The following is an 18708-nucleotide window of genomic DNA, read 5'->3' as shown; positions in this document are numbered from 1 at the left end:
TGTGCAAAAAGCCAGGACTATGGTGAGGCTTTGGTGAGGAAGGCCTATGTTGAAGGAATACACTACAGTGATGTAACTAGTCAAATACCAGTACAGACTGAAGAACTATCTAAGCAAATGCAGAAAAATCCAGTCCCTGTTCAAGACCAGTCAACACAAGCAAATTGAACCAACATTTGTTCGATCATCCCTCACATCCACAATGGAAAATCTCATTCAGTTTTCAAAATAGAAGACCAATATCCTTTTTGAGCTTGAAGTGCACACAAATTCAAGTGCATGTTCTTTATCTGCCGACTTTCGGCAACCCGGTTGACCACAGCAATCTTTGTGAGCCCCTAGGGTTGAGGATCTCTTCAAGCAACGCACAGAAAAATTAGACATTGGGGGAAGAAATGTCATGGCTGGTTAATGACACCACTAAGATCAGAGGAATTCTGCTTTTGTTCGCTAAGGCCGGCCAAAACCAACACCAATTAAACTGCAGGTACTGAAATTTCACAGGCATCCCTCAAAGAATCTGGGTTTTAAAAACCCAGGCCATTTGCTGTGTGCATTTTCCAGAAACACTAGCTACAAGCCATTCCGCAAATGTTCATCAGCTAGCATTTTTCAAAGAAGTTTGCTATGCCTATCTTTCAATATATTTTCTGACAGATATTATTTAAATGCATACTTGATTTGTAGACAGATTTATAGAACAGAGTGTTGGGCTTCCCTACGGAGCAAGGGAAAATACTTTTGTGCTATATATTAGTGAAATGAAACGTTCCTGTCAAGGCTGAGCATAAGAAGTCGGCTGAACAGCCTTGTCCTCCTCGATGTATAAGAACCTGTAATACTTCCAGCACATTTCCAGCCAGGACTCCATCTTTCCAAGCACCTGAGGCGATGCTGCCTGAGCAAAAGGTTCAGACCTGTCTTTCCTAAGAGTTGTTATATTTGAAAGATTTATATAAGAATTTTCATTGTGCTGCTGTCTTGGTTGGGTATGACTTCACATGTGGGAAATGGCTTCACATGGAGCCATGGCTCCAGATTGGAGATCGAATCAGGTTCAAAGCATGGGAATAAACCTTTAAAGCCCTAAGTCAGGGGTAGTCAAACTGCGGCCCTCCAGATGTCCATGGACTACAATCCCCAGCATTTGCTGGCAGGGGCTCATGGGAATTGTAGTCCATGGACATCTGGAGGGCCGCAGTTTGACTACCCCTGCCCTAAGTGGTCTGGAGCCAGCATATCTGTGAGATTATCTCTTCTATCACCTCCCCCCCCCCACAACAGCACCGAGGTCAGCTGACCAAAATATGCTTAGGATCCGCAGCTGAAATGAGGTGAGATTGGTCTCAACATGGACCAGGGGCTTTTACACCTATACGAAACCACAGAGAGAGGTGCCAACATTTAGGAGTGGCTGCAGGCAAATAAACTGAACTTAAGCCCAACAAGATGGAAATGCTTCTAGTGGGTGGAAGGCCAGATCCAGGATTTCAGGTATCACCCAGATAGGCTTGCACCTCACTTCAAAGAACAGGTCTGTAGTCTGGGAAGTGATTTTGGACCCAGGCCTACTGCCGGAAGCAGGTAGTATCTGTGGCTGGGAGTGCCTTTTACCAGTTTTGACTGGTTAACCAGCTATGGCCTTTCCTGGGCAGAAATGATATGGCCTCTGTGGTTTCAGGTAAGGTCTTTGAGGTGGCAAAGGTACCAGAGAGATAAGATTGTTTATCCCCTGCTGCTTTGAAACACTCCGAAAAATATCATCGAACGTAAGCATTATATCAGATGCCGACTTTGTCAAGTGCATTGCCGTGACAATAAATAAAACTGGTGTACTGCTAGCACACAAAGTTAGCGAATAGCTTTCTTCTACTCTATACATGGTTGGAGCCAGTGATTCAGTAAGGCCCATTATGCACGGGGCAGAACGCCTGCGCTGGCGGTGGCAGTGCTTCAGGGAAAATCCCTGATAATGCTTACCGCCGCCAGCGCAGACGTGTCCCAGCCCAGGGCTATGGAAGGCCCGCGTTATACAAACACGGGAACTTTCGCAGCTTCCTGGATACTCCGGGCAGCAGCAGGGGATAAGGTGGGCCAGCGCTGTGAATAGCTGACAGCGCCGGGCCTTTTGGCCTGCCCGGCCCCAACCTACGGTGTCCCTACAGGGACACTGCATGCCCCTGCGGGCTCCACAGAGTCGCGGAGCCGGCAGGGACAACCCCCTGTCCCCGCCATAGCGTATGGAGGGGGGACAGCCCCCCACTCCCCCTGGCCCCGCCCCACCTCTCCCCAATGGCCACTGCCACTTCCCGTGGCCAGCAGCGTCCCGAGCCTCCTGGCTCCGGCGCAATGTGCGTGTGCACGCGCTACGCCGGGGCAGCCCTGCATGCCCTGCCCCCATGTGTACATGGGGAACGGTGGGGCATCCTGCCCCATCGCAACGACACGGCGGCAGCGCAGAGCAGCTGCCGCTGTGCATAATGGGCCTAACAGAGGCCTTCACTGAATACTCCCCTTTGGAGAATCACTACTGACAGTTTACATCCAAAGAAATTGGCATGGTTACACTGAGATGTATGAAGCTTTTAATAATGTGTTTAATGTTTTAAAGTTTTTTAACATTCATGTTTTATTGTTGTACAATAACAACAATAACAGGCTATTTTTGTACACTGCCCTGAGTTGCTAGGGAGCGCGGTATATAAATTAAATAAATAAACAAGCAAACAAGCCTTGCTGTGACAGTTTTCATTGGCAGTTCTTTACAGCTCTTATTTTGGTAAGTCATGAAAATCAAGAACCTATGCAAACCTAATTTATATAACTTATTAGACAAAGCTGCTTTTATACAAAAAAGTAACTGGCAGGTAGCCATGTTGGAGAAGGAAAGGCATAGTTATGAATTGCCCACAGTTTGAAAGTTTCTGTTGTTCTCATTACTTTAAAGCAGGAAAGCCTCTTAAAGTCTTTTGATCCAACCTGTCATTTGTCAGGGAATGAGGACAAGACAAATGACTGTAAAACAAGGCAATTGGATTTCCTACCTCTACAATGTCTTACTTGATTCCCATGACACAATTTTTATGTTATTCATTCTTGCCGTAGTAAAGCAAACTTATTGGCTACCCAGAAACAGATGAGTGCAATCAGTCTCTTATAAATATAAATTATATTTTTTCACCAAAGGAAATCAAATAGCCCTCCCTTATAACAACTGCTTCTAAAACTTCGTTGATTCTTTCAATAGTTTATAAAACACTTAAGAAAGGTCAGGATCAAGGATCAATAATTTTTAAAAGACTAAGTAGTATATTTAGTGCTTTACCCTTTACTAAACAAAGGAGGAACTGTTATATCAAACAAGTGGTTCAATCTCTGCTTTTCATTGTCCTGTAGTGTTATTTCCTCCATGCATTCATTATTTTGCACCTCTCTACAATTCAAGATAGAGTGTTTTCCTAAGCAACACCAATAACCAATATGCCAATAACTGAGCCAAGTATGGGTTCTGCTGCCACTCATTCAGACTGATCTAGGAAATAATAAATACCTCTATGTGGTATAGAGTACTTCTGAATGTTTTGAAAGAAGAAGTCACGAGATTCCTCCTAAGAACTCCTAATCCTGGACCCAAATCCACTAAATAACTATGGCTCCATGGCCAGCATTCCATTTTTAGCAAGGCATTTCATTGGGTGGTGGCAGTTCTGGAAGTGGACTATCTAGACCTAATTCCAGATGAATTCATTCCTAGGTTTGGGAAACAAGCACATCTGATTCCATTCATTATTTTCTCCAGAGAAAAACAGGCCTCCCTCTTGATTCTCTTGGTGGATTTTGATACTACTGACCACTAGAGGTGGGCACGAACCTGGAAAATGGAAGTTCGTTGGATTGTGGGTGGTTGCAGGTCAGGGGGATATCACGAACCCTAAACCCCAAACTTGAATGGACCCCCCCCTTGAGTTTGCTAACTGTTTAGCTGTTTCCTAGGGTGCTATACGTGTGAAATTCACTGTGGAGCCCCCTGACTGTATTACCTCATTGTGGCATTCTTCAGGCTTTGAGAAACCCAAGACGTGGCACAATCATGCAGAATATGATTGGGAAGCAGAGCTGCGTACATGCCTACCTGGGGCCCCTCCCCTTCCCACCCATCATTGGCCATTTTGGGAGGAGGGGGTGCATGTCAATATGACTATATATGGTCATATCACCCAATCAATGTTTAACAAATTTAAAACATTAATTAGCTCCCATCAAAGAAACCCTGGTTGAAAAAGCCTGACCTAAAGGCTCATGACACAAGTAGAGAAAAGACTGAAGGAGACACTCAGGTAACATGTCTTCAATAACTTATTAAGATTATAAGATGACTAGTAATTAAGCCCGCTGCAGTTGAAATACAGCGGGTGCTAGCGGGCCTATGGAGTTGGACGGGGTGGTTGTGTGGCCTGAGACCTTCCCCCATCAGCCAGCGGCTCCTCAAGGTCCTCCCCCTGCGCGGGCCCTACCTGAGTCGTTGCAGGGTAGGGAGGAAACAGAGTTGGGCGTGCTCGTTGGCGGGGCCACCGCCATTGGGGGCGGCTCTGCTGGTTCTGGCCCGGCGGGCGGCAGCTGCTGGAGGCTGGCTGGGCCGGCGGGGTGGGCGAAGCTGCTGGCGGCAGTGCCGCGGCTGGCGGTAGGGCTACGGCTGCGGGGGAAGGCGGCGCCAGCTCGGCCGCAGTTGCAGGTGTGACTTGAGGCTGGGGCGCGGCCGCGGGAGGTAGGAAGCCGCGTGGGTTGGTGGCGAGGCGGCCTGCTCGCGGCTGGGGCCGGCGCCGGCTCCTCCTCGCTGGGCGGGCAGGAGGCAACCTGCCGTGTCAGGGCCGAGTTAGAAAATGTCAGGTGTCAAAAAGATTTTTCCAAGAAAGGGGCCTTCACTGTCTATCCTCTTGTCTAGGAGTAGTCAAGCTGCAGCCCTCCAAATGTCCATGGACTACAATTCCCATGAGCCCCTGCCATCGAACACTGGCAGGGTCTCATGGGAATTGTAGTCCATGAACATCTGGAGGACCACAGGTTGACTACCCCTGAGATAGACCACTGGAGATAACCTTACAGTCTCATCCTCCTTGAACAGAGCCTCATGGGATGGCTTCCGATGGAAAGAGTTTTTTTTGGGGGGGGGGAGTCAAATGCTAATTAGTCCCAGGTCACCCTGATGGAAGGAGCCTTAACGTCGCACTTCACACGTTCAGTAGCTTTGAATCATTTGCTATAAAGCTCATATTCATTTATATTCTCCCCAAACAGTAACTATTATTTTAAATAGTTATACTGCACGATTCCATACGAAGGCTTGTGAGACAGTTTAAAGCTATGAGATACTAAAAACGGTAAGACTGTAACACAACAAAAAAATTTTTTAAAAAAAAAGTAGCAAAAAACAAAAGAAAAATGCATTAAAACAATTTTGAAATAGAACCAGATATAATCTGAAGCAGCTCTTAAAACCCTGAAGCAGCCAATGCGAAGTCAGGGAAAGCCTCTTAAAAGCATGGATAAAAGCACAGCAATCGGATAAATCAGAAAGCTTCACAGAGGAAGGGAAATTTAAGAGGCCAAAGAGGGGGAAAAAATATCTTTGCCTGGCACTTAAAAGCTTGTAAATTCAGCACCAGTCAAGCTTCTATATCGAGGGAGTACCAGATCTTTCTCCACTACAGAGAACATTCTTCCTCTGGTGCTAGCCCATGAAAACTAAGCTCCCCTCCCTTGATAGATCTCTGATGATCTTGACTCTCAGCCATGGATGGGATGAGAGATGAGACAATCCCTCAGGCGCCCTCAACCTATCTTGGGGGCAGATATACATGCATTTTTATCCAGACACACATCAGGGAAGTACTGAGAATATTCAAATATTTTTCTGACCTCTCCTGGGGCTTTCATGGTTGAAGAGAATACCATTCACAGCGAAAAGATTGTAGGCCTCCCTGAAGTTCACCACAATCCAATAGGCGTAGAGTTTGGCTGCCCCTGAAACGACAATTTCATTCACTGAAACACACATACGTACACCTTCAAGGAAGGCACAATATTCCTTGCAGACCACAGGCTAGGTAAGAAGTATAATTGCTTCGATATCAATAAAACTGTACGAATAAGCTAAACAACAGCTAGGCGACAGTTCGTGAAAGGCAATCATTTTTAACCTATAATTAAAAAAAAACACTGAGAGAATAAATGTAAAATTTGTTACCAGACTTGGGTAGCCCAGGCTAGCCTGATCTTGTCAGATCTTGGAAGTTAAGCAGGGTCAACCCAAGCTAATAAATGGATGGAAGACCTCCATGGAATACCAGGGTTGTAACAGGGAGACAAGCCATCTCTGTCTTGCCTTGAAACCCTACAGCAGGGATTCTTCCCGGAATCCTGGAGCTACACAAGGGCTCCCCAGGGATTCCGTGGCCTTTCCCAGAAGTCCAGATGGCCGCTGACATCACTAGGCATCACTGGAGCCCACTTTCCCTCTTGCTTTACAGGCCTAGTCTCTTTCTCCACAATGGAAATGGTAAATGACTGATTGATTAATTGACTGGCCCCAGCATCTTTCTTCCACACCCACTTCTCTGAAGGGGCATGCCATCATTTCCGGGGTTCCTCAAAGCCCGAAAAATATTTCAGGGGTTCTGGCTGAAAGGTTGAAAAAAGCTGCCTTATGGGGTCACCATAAGTCCGCCATGATGACAGCAGTTTCCACCACAGTATGTAGAGCAGATGCAAAGCATTTAATCTTCTGTGCAAATGGTTTCATTTCCAACAATCCAATGTTAGAAGCTACAGCTGCAGCACATAAGGAAAGGTTCGATCTAATTCTGTGATGCTGCACTCCCATTTGCTTTCCCTTGAGATATTCCTCAGCCCGTCTCAACACAGTCCACTCTCTGCTTTATTGAGGAAATGCACATTTAGAAAAATCGGAGACAGTTTATGAGCAGGGACAACATGTGGACAACCTAACAGACTTACCGTATGGCGACCTGGGATAAAAGGGAGTGGTCTCTTTTTGGGGTATTTCTTGCACTTTCCCAAAAAGTTCACTAGTTGAGGCTTGGTAGAACTTCACAGAGGTTATAAGACCACAAGTCTTGATCGCATCGAGGAGCCGTAAAGTGCCGATGCCGTCGACGTCAGCTGTGTATTCTGCTAAATCAAAAGATATCTGGAGAGAGCAGAAACACAAATAAAAATGAGATCATTTAGGCACTTTGCAAAATTTAGCACTCAAGGTTTCCAGCATGCTCCTTTACACCGACTGGCTACATACATAAAATATATGTTTCATTCCAATATCTTAAATAATTCTGTCTTCTTGAGAGAAATAATTCTATTGATACATATGTGATAAAATTCTTTCAGAGAAATGTTAGGGCCCAAGGAAGTCATTTTGCATCTTCCTTCCTTCCTTCCTTCCTTCCTTCCTTCCTTCCTTCCTTCCTTCCTTCCTTCCTTCCTTCCTTCCTTCCTTCCTTCCTTCCTTCCTTCCTTCCTTCCCTCCTTCCTTCCTTCCTTCCTTCCTTCCTTCCTTCCTTCCTTCCTTCTCCCAGTGGCTCACAACCATAAATTCCAATACAATCAATAAAATAATTCCAATAACATTAGCTGCCTCCCCCCTTTTTTTGACATTCCATCCCAGTGCAATAAAGGTGTACAAGGAAAACTTTCCATTTTGTGGCTGGACTGCTTTCTCTGGTTTTTAGAACCAGTCAAATAGGTACAATGCAACAGTATTCAGTGACCATGCCTGCCGACTGCCAGAGCAAAATGCTGTAAAGCAGGTGATACCATATTTTTAAATGGTAAAACGTTATTGGTTAGGGGCAGACTCTAATCAGTAAGGTTGTTTTTGATGTTAACATAAAAGGGAATCTGTGATCAAAGCTGTGCTTTATCTGATCAATTATCGTCTTTTTATTAGGATACTTTTACGTGGAAAAAGAGATTGTTATCAGGACATCTCACACGTACAGCATCTCGAACTGCACACCTTCCAACCAGCGAGCCTCAGTTTAAAATAACATCAATCTAAAAATAGCATTCGGTAGCAATTTGAAAAAAGAAATGGCAAAAGGGAGTCAGCCTTTTACCTTAGTGCAATCACTATAATGCCACTTCTATTATTATCTATCACGTTTTCTTAGATTTGCCCCAGGAAGGACTCTTTAACACCTGTTAGAAAGTGGGCAAGAACAGCTTTTGCCATCATTACATTGGAGTGACAGAAAACCTTTACTTACTGAATTCTTACCCACATATCTTACATCTGCTGGAGGCATGGGGGGGGGGGCAGGGAAGGGGGAGGAAGTCCAAATCAGACTTCCTGAGAAATGGTTTTTATTATGAAAGGACATACTGCAATAGCTGTAGGGGGAAATGTCCAGATGTGAAGACATTGTCTGTTCCTCACCCAGAAACCAGGGGTACCCGGCCACTCTGGTCTTTGGAGCACAGTTTGATTGCAAATTGTGAATGGAACCTTCAGGCTCTGGGGGGGAGGGGGAGGCATTTGGTTTTTCAAATACATAAAACTGGATCGCAAATGCTTGGTTCGTGCATCTTCTCTCATGGCATCTCTCGTCATCATCTTTGCATGTGAAAAATCTAATAAAATAAAAACAGGTGCCTCAGTTCCGAGTTTTCTGCCTACTGGAAGGAGGGAAGCTGTTGTTGACTTTGCGAAGCTATCTCAATATTCAGGTGTGGACTGCAAATACCTTGTGCATGTGTGTGCCAGAACTGATTTCCCTCAGATACTCTCTCTCCCCCGTGCATTTGCACAGCACACTCAAAGAAAAACCTCTGAGGAAAAACACGCTTCTTTCAGATTTCTCTGTGGGTGGGGAACAGTATTTGACTTTTCTCTCTGGTGTTCCAGCTAGGGATGCTAGCTTCCTGGTGGGACCTGGGGATCCCCTGGAATTATAGTTCATCTCCAGACTACAGAGATCAGTGGGAAAAGAATGCTTTGTAGGTTTGACTCGATAGATTTGTACCCCACTGAGGACCTAGTCCTCTCCAGGAGTTTCCCAACTTGGATGTGGTAATACTACCCTCCACCCCACCCTGACCTCTGCTGGTGGCCCAGGAGGACCAGGCAACCCTAGTTCCAGCCTTGTTCATTTTATATTTTCATTGAGTAAATTCCAAGTATGCACCAACAAAGTAAATTGTTTTACTGAGCCTTCGGGGAGGGCGGTATATAAATCTAAAAATAAATAAATAAAATAAATGCCACCAACCATGCCCCATGGTTGCCACCAACCATGCAGGTACTAAAGTAGCACATTCTTAACATGCCTGATTTTACATGCCTGATTCCTTCTGCTTTAGCCCAAAAGAGACATCATCATTCAACCTGTACTAGTCAATTTTTAATGAGATCAGAAGTGATCTGCCAGATGACCACTATGACCTACAAACACAATAGTTCAAATTTGACAACTGGATGTTAGTCAGAATTTCTGGCAGGATTATAAAAAATTTACATGGAATGTTTGCTCTGCTGTAGGGATTGGAATTGTTCATGTAGATATCCTAGATTTAGGACACTAGCCAATAAAAATGTCATCCCTTAACTCTAACTATTACTCTTTCAACTAAACGGAATTCTTTCACAAAAGAATACTTAAGTTTCTTGTCAATAAATGTCTTAGTGTGCATAAGAAAGGAAAGAGAGAGAAAAAGGAATGTTTAAGGATTTGAGATTTTAGGATATGTCATAAACTCTTATCAGTATATGCAACGAAATCTAACTGAATTCAATAGTAACCATTTTAGGATTATGATTTCAACCTTCTTTGTATCTTATTCAGTGGAACTAAGGAACTGACTAAGTCAGCCTTTTTCAGCTTACTGATCATGGAGGAGCCTCTGAAATAAATGTTCAGGCTTTGAGGACCCTGGGAAGTGATATCAGATGGCCATGTCTCCCTGCCACACCCCTGGAAGTGATATAACCGCATGTACCCTTTGATTCCTTTCACTCCCTCCTCCCACCTTTATTTCTAATATGGCGGTTCGACCTCATGTCAGCTAGAAAGTAGGGCAGGAGCTGAGAAGACAGCCCATACCCCCCATTCCATGCCACAACCAACTCCGCCCCCTTGATTTTTACACCCATGGCCTACCCACTGACCCTCCGGTTGTGATCCAGGTGGAGGTGGCCAGTTCCCTAGATCAGGGGTAGCCAACCTGTGGTCCTCCAGATGTCCATGGACTACAATTCCCATGAGCCCCTGCCAGCAGATGCTGGCAGGGGCTCATGGGAATTGTAGTCGATGGACATCTGGAGGACCACAGGTTGGCTACCCCTGCCCTAGATTATGGTCAAGTCCATTAAGACAGGAGGGGAAAGGCCACAGACCCCTTCCAGAGCTTGCATGGGCCCCTAGGGTATACGGACCACTGGTTGGGAATTCCTGATCTCATAGTCAGGGACAAAGAATCTATATTTTAGAACAAACAGTTTAGTGGCTACAGTGACAGAAACATTTTAAAGTTACGGAAATACTTATATTTAAAACCTTCGAAGAAACCTGTCTATCTACATGATTGATCTCATGCATACAAACACAGATCTGTACTATAGGCAGGAAAGGGTTTACTATTTGCTGCAGGTTCCATGAATAGTGACACAGTAATGCCCTCAAAGGTTTCTTATATAGTGAATCCAGCTGTACTAAAAGCTTTAAGCGTTATTATTTTAAAAGTCCAAAAGGGGAGTCTTGAAGAGTCACCAGAGAACCTTAGCAAGGGAGTTGTAAAAAGATATCCAATTCATTTTGCTTTATAGGAGCCATGGGAACCAAAGGCTAGGAATAAAATGTGGGAGGCGTAAAAGTGATTTTCAAAATTCCCTTTTAACACTTTGTTATTAATGTTATACACATGGCTAAAGGAAAAGTAGAAATGCAGCCTGTATTTGAATCTAATCTATACACTGTGTTAACCATTGTATTCCTGTACATTCTCACTGCATTTTGAATGTGGGGTTCTCAAATTGTGTAACAGAAACTAGAAAGCATAGTATGAAAATACCCCTAGATCTGTGGTCCCCAACCTTTTTATCACCGGGGACCAGTCAACGCTTGAGAATTTTACTGAGGCTCGGGGGAGGGGTAGTCTTTTGCCGAGGGACATCATTGCCGCCGCCTGAATCCCTGCTCTGCTTGCTTTCCCTTCGGCACCCCTGACTTCCCGCCGCCCACTGCGGGGGCACTGCCAGCAGCAGCTGCACAGTGCCACGCCGAGGGGAAATCCCAGCCATGGTGGCTGCTGGAGAGCACCAAAGGTGAGCTGGCGGCAGAGTGGCAGGGCAGCCCCTGAGGCAGCAGCCAGGGAGGAGGACGAGGAGGAGCCACAGCCCTGTACCGACTGATTTACGGACCGGTACTGGTCCCCGGACCGGGGGTTGGGGACCACTGCCCTAGATGATAATTCTGCAGTCCCAGTAAGAGGCAGCTCAGTGGGAAATGAAAAGAGGCAGGAATGGGGAACATCCTGGCATCAATTCAGAGAAATCCTGGAAGTAATGCCAGTCCTCTCTAGGAATTGTAGGCAATTTTATGATCAAACCAGGATATTTACAGAAGGTACATCACACCGTTGAGCTGACTGCATTTTTAATGTTTCTCCCCGATGCCACTTTGAAAAACAAATAGATAAGTTTTATTGTATTAGCCATTGGCCATCACAATACTGTCCAATCAAAAGTGTATACAAAAATATAAGATAAACTTTAAACTCTAAAATCAACAAGACTAAAACTGACTAATATATAGTCAGAATTAAAATGATAAGAAGAAGAAGAAGAAGAAGAAGAAGAAGAAGAAGAAGAAGAAGAAGAAGAAGAAGAAGAAGAAGAGTTGGTTCTTATAAAATTATTATAACACAATTTGTTTACATAGTTAGACTTAATCTTCTTGGTGGCAAGAACAAACAGGACAACTCTATTGGAAATATACGTATTGTTACCTGATACCAACAGGATTAAACACTCCGGTTTCGCTATGCTCCAAGCAGTGGGCAAAAGTTTTTTTTTAATGTATTTAGTTCTCATTGTACAGAGGGCAGTCACGAATATTATGAATAAGGTCCTCAAGTTCCTCCATACCACATATACAATGATGATCACATATGGAGGTATCGACCACTGCAAACTGCACTTCAAATGGGTAAATGCCCTTCTTAGTGCTAAGAAAGGTCACTGGGTATGGGGTTCTATGATGAACTCTTTCTAATGATTTAAAGAAGAGTGCTGCTTTAGATTGAGCTATTGCACTGCAGTCGATTAATGCATCCATATAAAAAATCCATTTACATAGAATGTTTCTGGATCCCAGAAGATCACCAAGAAACAGGAGCTAGGGCAAGGAGATGTCCACCCCCATCTTGGCACCCTCAAGTTCAGATGTATTCTAGATTTTTTTTTTAATTTTGAGATTGTGGGAAGTCTGCAGAATGAGAATAGCTTACCTACCAACTATTATCCCATGAACCCAATGCTTTTGTTATCTGGCTGGACAACTAGTAGTCACCTCAAAGGAGTTTGTGAAGATGTGGCACAAAGATAACAGAATGTGGAATGAAGTAGACAATCATTTAGTTTGAAAGTTAACATATTGAAACAAATTGTTTAGAAGAGCTGTTTTTTATACGCCACTTTTTACCACCTGGAGTCTCAATATAGCTTACAAACACCGTTCCCTTCATCTTCCCACAACAGTCACCCTGTGAGATAGGTGAGGCTGAGACAGCTCTCCATGTATAGCTAGCTGGATGACCTTGGGCGAGTCACAGTTCTCTTACAGTTGTTCCGACAGAGCAGGTGTTTGTATGCCACTTTGGGACTTCTTCAGGCAGTACAAAGCAGGGTATAAAAGGTGAGTTCTTCTTTTCTCAGAGAACTGCTACTGGCCCATGGTCACCCACGTGGCTACATGTGGAGGAGTGGGGAATCAAACCCGGTTCTCCAGATCAGAGGCCAATCCTCTTAACCACCACACTGCACTGGCTCTCCATTAAACACCTTCATCTACTTAAACAAGCCAAGCTCACACATTACTTCAACATAGTGATTTCTTCTATAATGATTGAACTGCTTATATTTTTCAAGAGAACCAAATAAAAATATTAGTTTAAAGATCTTTATTAGTTTGTCAGTCTGTGAGATATTCAATTATGATACTTTTCCTGAATTTTTGCACTTGCATGTTCCATATTGGCATCTCAATACTGTCAACAAACCAAAAATATGTGTAATTTAGTAGGCAAATATTATTTTCAGAAAGTAGTAGAAATCATTAGTCAGATGTTTCTTCTCTCAATTGTTTTCCTTTCTCTCTCTCTCTCTCTCTCTTTTTTTGCTTCTCTTTCTTTCAAGATCATTATTTCTTTCGGTCACATTTATTTCATCTTTCATTACAAAGATGCCCTCTCTCCTTGTTAGTAGCCAGATCCATCAACTTGCTGAGAGGCAGTTTATAGCTAACATTAGCATAAACATCCTTCCTAAAATATATCAGAAATCATAAGTGCAAGACAATACCAGGCCCACAATGGCAATCAAAAACAAGCCTGGACATATAGTTTAAAAGTGTAAGTGTGGCTGGCTAGCTAACAATCTCCACGCCCCAGAGAAATGCATAATTAAGGACAATGGGTCTCTCAAGAGGAAGGCAGGGAGGGAGGGAAATAGAGAGAGGCTGGGCTGCAAGCCAGCCCCAGGGAGGCCAGAGTGGCCTTTAAGGTCGCTTGCCTGGCCAAGATCCTGGGGCTAGGAAAACGCCACCCCCTGGCAGGATGTGGCCCACAGTGGCCTGGAGGTGGCACACCCAACTTTGAGTGGACAAGAAAATCCCCTCAACTGCCCGCCCAACTCCAGACTGAAAGGCCCCGCCGTGGCCTGTAAATGCCCCGATATCGCCCATCTGGATGGAGCCCCCAAAACCTCATCCACTGCCCTGATCAAGGCAGCACCAACATACACGGGTCACTTTGAGGGCCGCCATGCACTGGGGTGCCCCTTGGAGGTTCCGAAAAAGCTATGTGCTGCCCCAAATGGGGTAGTGCTAGCGTACAGCATTTTCAGAGCGTCCGAGGGCCGCCCCAGGTCATGGCAGCCCTCAGAGAGGCCTCGGCACACAGGTGCCACCCCAGTATCAAACTTGGTTTTCAGGCCAAAACTCGTTTTCTGCTAAGCAGCTGAAGCATGTTAACTATTTCCAGTCGTGATCAACTGTTATTGTTCAGCTAGCAAGAGCTACACATGTCCAGAACTGCTGTACTTCCTGGCAGTGGACGGGAACTTTGTGCTGCTGCTATGAGGAGGGAAGGAGTCCATGACATAGAGGAAAGAAGTGCACAGATATACAACAATGAAGTAAGAAATTCTATTCAAAACATATACTAAGAAGAAGAGTTGTTTTTATACCCCATTTTTCACAACCTGAAGGAGTCTCAAAGCGGCTTACAATCGTCTTCCCTTTCTCTCCCTACAACAGACATCCTGCGAGGTAGGCTGGGCTGAGAGAGCCCTGACAGAATTGTGACTGGCCAAAGGTCACCCAACTGCCTGCACATGGAGGAGAGATGGGGAATCAAACCCAGTTCTCCAGATTAGAGGCTGCTGCTATGAACCACAACACCAAGTTGGCTCTCAACAGTTATGTGCTCAGATTTGATTCAAATGGGTAGCCGTGTTGGTCTGAAGTAGCACAATAAAATCAGAGTCCAGTAGTACCTTTAAGACCAACAAAGATTTATTCAAGGCGTGAGCTTTCGAGCGCAAGAAAGAGTGCTTGCACTCGAAAGCTCACACCATGAAAAAATCTTTGTTGGTCTTAAAGGTGCTACTGGACTCCGATTTTAATGTGCTCAGATTTGTTACCACTTCTGTCCATGTTCATATTTTACCAAATGCAAGCCTAGATATTATACCTAAAGAACTGAGTTTTGAAAAATCTATTTAGCAGCCAATCTATCTGGTTAGAAAGATAATAAATAAGAACCTGATCATTGAGGTGACTAGGACAAAATGCCATTTGTCGTCTCCCCCCCAACCCCTAACTAGCCTTTCCAATAGACAAGTTGCGGGGTTAGTCAAACTGCGGCCCTCCAGATGTCCATGGACTACAATTCCCATGACCCCCTGCCAGCATTCGCTGGCAGGGGCTCATGGGAATTGTAGTCCATGGACATCTGGAGGGCCGCAGCTTGACTACCCCTGGACAAGAGGATAGACAGTGAAGGCCCCTTTCTTGGAAAAATCTTTTTGATACCTGACATTTGTTAGGTCTTTATTTATTTGAAATATTTCTGTGATGCTGTTCAAAGCATTTAACAGGAGAAATCTACAGCAGCATAAAAAAAAACCCGGTGGGGGCACAGAGAACGTTAGAAACGCAGCAGTTTAAGAGAAATAAAAACTAAGTTGTAGACATCCTCAAATTGGTCAGTACTGCCTGTAATAGCTCATGATATTACATAAAGCGACTGTTGTTAATTTTATTATGTTTTCCATTATTTCTGCATCCTGAAATAGAAAGACATGATAGTACCTGGGGTCTTATGCATGCAAGGAGCAAGAGTGTTTTGAATTGAGGAAAGGCATGCAATAAGTTTCTACAATGTGAAATATGGACTTCTAAAAAATACATATATGTCTTTCCAATAATCCAGAACAAATTATAAAATTTAACATCAGGGTTTATTTTGTATTTTGCCTTTCAGTACAAAAATTATAAATGGAGTGATTTCTTGTTTTGTCACATTACGGAAAATTTCCACACGTTTCTAACCCCAACATCTGCTTTCTGTTTCAATTACTGACACATCTAAAGATATATAATTATTGCGCAGTCCAAAATAGCAAGCAGGCAAGTTCCATTAAGTCAGAGAAAATCAGTGTATCTCTTAATATTTTCAGACACCTTTCCTGGCAACATGAAAAAGGAAAAAAAAAATCAGAGTAAGAAGTAATTATATTGTGGTTCTAATCCAATCTATTTAAAACACTAGGTCATTGTTTCAAAGACCATGCACAATTTATACGGAGTTTCTGATTCTGATGATATATAACACAGATATATGACTAGCAAATAGGCATTCACAAATACATAAAATACCATATAAGATTAAACAGTACATACCAACAGCTATAGCAAAACAATGGTATTCATGACTCTTAGAAGCACTACTGTTTTCTTAAACGTGTTTACAACCGCTTAAGCTTTCTCCTGTGCAAAATGTGAACTACTGCAGTATTCCAGTTTTAACAAAATAAAGTGCAACGAGCAGTAATGGTTTCTAAATGCGTTTCCCACAAAACTTGAAGCAAAAAAGATTCCACAGTAGTCTAATTCACATAAGAGGTTATTAAGCTGTCATCTTTGTACATACAACAGACACAATCATTTTTTCCCAGTTACCCTCTGAGTTTCCCTCACCGCATTCATTCCATTATTTTATAAGCTACACCATGTAATATTATAGTAAACAACAATAAGTTACTGCTGTTGACTTCTTAAATAAGCACCATCCAATATTCACAAGAAGAGCCTCTTGTGGTGCAGAGTGGTAAGGCAGCAGACATGCAGTCTGAAAGCTCTGCCCATGAGGCTGGGAGTTCGATCCCAGCAGCCGGCTCAAGGTTGACTCAGCCTTCCATCCTTCCAAGGTAGGTAAAATGAGTACCCAGCTTGCTGGGGGGTAAACGGTAATGACTGGGGAAGGCACTGGCAAACCGCCCCATATTGAGTCTGCCATGAAAACGCTGGAGGGCATCACCCCAAGGGTCAGACATGACCCAGTGCTTGCACAGGGGATACCTTTATCTTTAATATTCACAAGTAATAAAAATATTATTTTCTCCTGTATAACCAAGAATTCCTGTACTGGGTATAGCTTCATATTTTAGCCTCCATTTCTGACATCTCTAAACATAAGCACTTTTATGCTGTCAAATCTAAAAATCCAGTGCTGACCGTTCAGCTGCATTTCAGCAACCAGATAAATTTCCAACAAAAAGTAAAGACACAATTCGAAGAATTGTGCAACTCATTTAACGTTCCCAATGAGACTATGACTTTGTTTCCCACAGAGCAGCGTCTCACAGACTATATGAAAATCCTTTCATTTCAAAGGTCTTTGCACATTAGGATATCCCAGGTGACTATGCTTCAGGGTCTTAAAAATATTTCTCTATCAGCACATAAAATATTACATATAATAACTCTTCACTTGTGTAGCCTACATCAGTGGTCCCCAACCTTTATTAGGCTGGGGACCGGCAGGGCATCGGGCCGCGCCCGTGGGGACCGCGCCCGCGCGGGCCACGCCCACGGATCGGGCCGCGCCCGCGAGCCGCGCCCATGGATCGGGCCACACCCGCGGATCGGGCCGCGCGGGCGCGGCCCGGCCCTGATTCCCTCTCCCCGCCCTCCCCGCAATAAGAAGCTTCCCGGGCCGCAAGCTTGCGGCCTGGGAAGTTTTTTACTGCGGTGGGGGGGGGCAGGGAGAGGGAGCCGCGGCCCGGCGCCATGGCCTTTGCGGCCCGGCGCCGGGCCGCGGCCCGCAGGTTGGGGACCACTGGCCTACATCATACAAAAAGTTTTAGAGGAGAAACAATGACCATTTCCACACTGGTTATCAGATCTGGGGTAAAATCCTATTGAGAAGTGGAGTTTTTTCCTCTTTCTTCATAGTGTCATGGTGTATTCATGTACCTCCAAGTGTTTCTCCAGCTTTTCTCTAACCCAGTCTTTCACAACCTTTTTACTGTTTAGAAACCTCTGAGACATGCTTCAGTCTACAAGAAACCCCCAGAGTAGTGTGATTGTGCAGAATATAGCTGGGAAGCATGTGCATGGTCACCTGGGGTCCCTCCCCTTCCCATCCTCCAGGCCCATCATTGGCCCATGGGGGGGAGGGGCGTAGGTCAGCATGACCATAGCCATATCACCTGATAATTTAAAATATTAAAATTAATTAACTCTCACACATTCAGGAAACCCATCCAGGGTTGTCAAGAAACCCCAGGGTTTCATGAAACGCTGGTTGAGAAAGCCTTGCTCCAAACCTACTTTCCTGATATGTTTTGGAATAGGTCACAAAAAACGTTAAAATCCTTCCACAAATTCAACCTCTTAATCATTAAGCTGAAGACTAAAGAATCTTCAAAAAAGATGGTGTCCTTCAAATCCACGAAATCCTGCAGGACTTTAAAAGAGCTCGCTGGAAAGTTGGTCGTCTGTTCACGGTAGAAAAGGGAAAAAGAACCTAAAAATGTGTAAAAAAAGAGTTTTCCAGTGGTATTAGAGCCATCACAATAAATACACTTGAATCTGCTTTTTATTTCTACAAAATTTATGACTTGCAAAAGGTTGGGTAGGCAAGACATTGAAAATCTGGCATATACAGGGACCGCAGTCAAATAACTCCCAGAAATCTCCCCAGAAATCTTCTACAATATCAGAGGGAAATGGGGGGAAAATTGCCAAGACCAGGCACTAAAAGTGCTGTATCACACAGCATGCAGTTTCTTAAAGGTCCAAATACCACAGGAAATGTGCTTATCTATGAGAGCCAGAAAAACAACAAAGGTAAAGGAGTTCTTTCCTATTCTTTCCCTGTCCTACCCCCCACTGTGAAGTGTGTGTCGCTTCC

At 44.2% G+C, this 18708-nt stretch overlaps 1 protein-coding gene across 3 annotated transcripts in view; it reads right to left on the bottom strand.

Annotated features, from left to right (window-relative positions):
• LOC143845171 (GDP-mannose 4,6 dehydratase-like) overlaps window positions 1-18708 on the bottom strand; it is a 144744-nt gene that overhangs the window by 44177 nt on the left and 81859 nt on the right. For all 3 annotated transcript variants that reach the window (XM_077353317.1, XM_077353318.1, XM_077353319.1), the window contains exons 5-6: window positions 7015-7207; window positions 5917-6021 (exon numbers count right to left, since the gene is read on the bottom strand). In XM_077353317.1, the coding sequence (XP_077209432.1) occupies window positions 5917-6021; window positions 7015-7207 (298 nt within the window). The remainder of the gene's footprint in view (window positions 1-5916; window positions 6022-7014; window positions 7208-18708) is intronic.

This window comes from Paroedura picta, chromosome 9, assembly GCF_049243985.1.
Source record: "Paroedura picta isolate Pp20150507F chromosome 9, Ppicta_v3.0, whole genome shotgun sequence".
NCBI lineage: Eukaryota > Metazoa > Chordata > Lepidosauria > Squamata > Gekkonidae > Paroedura > Paroedura picta.
This window is presented reverse-complemented; position numbering and strand designations above follow the sequence as displayed.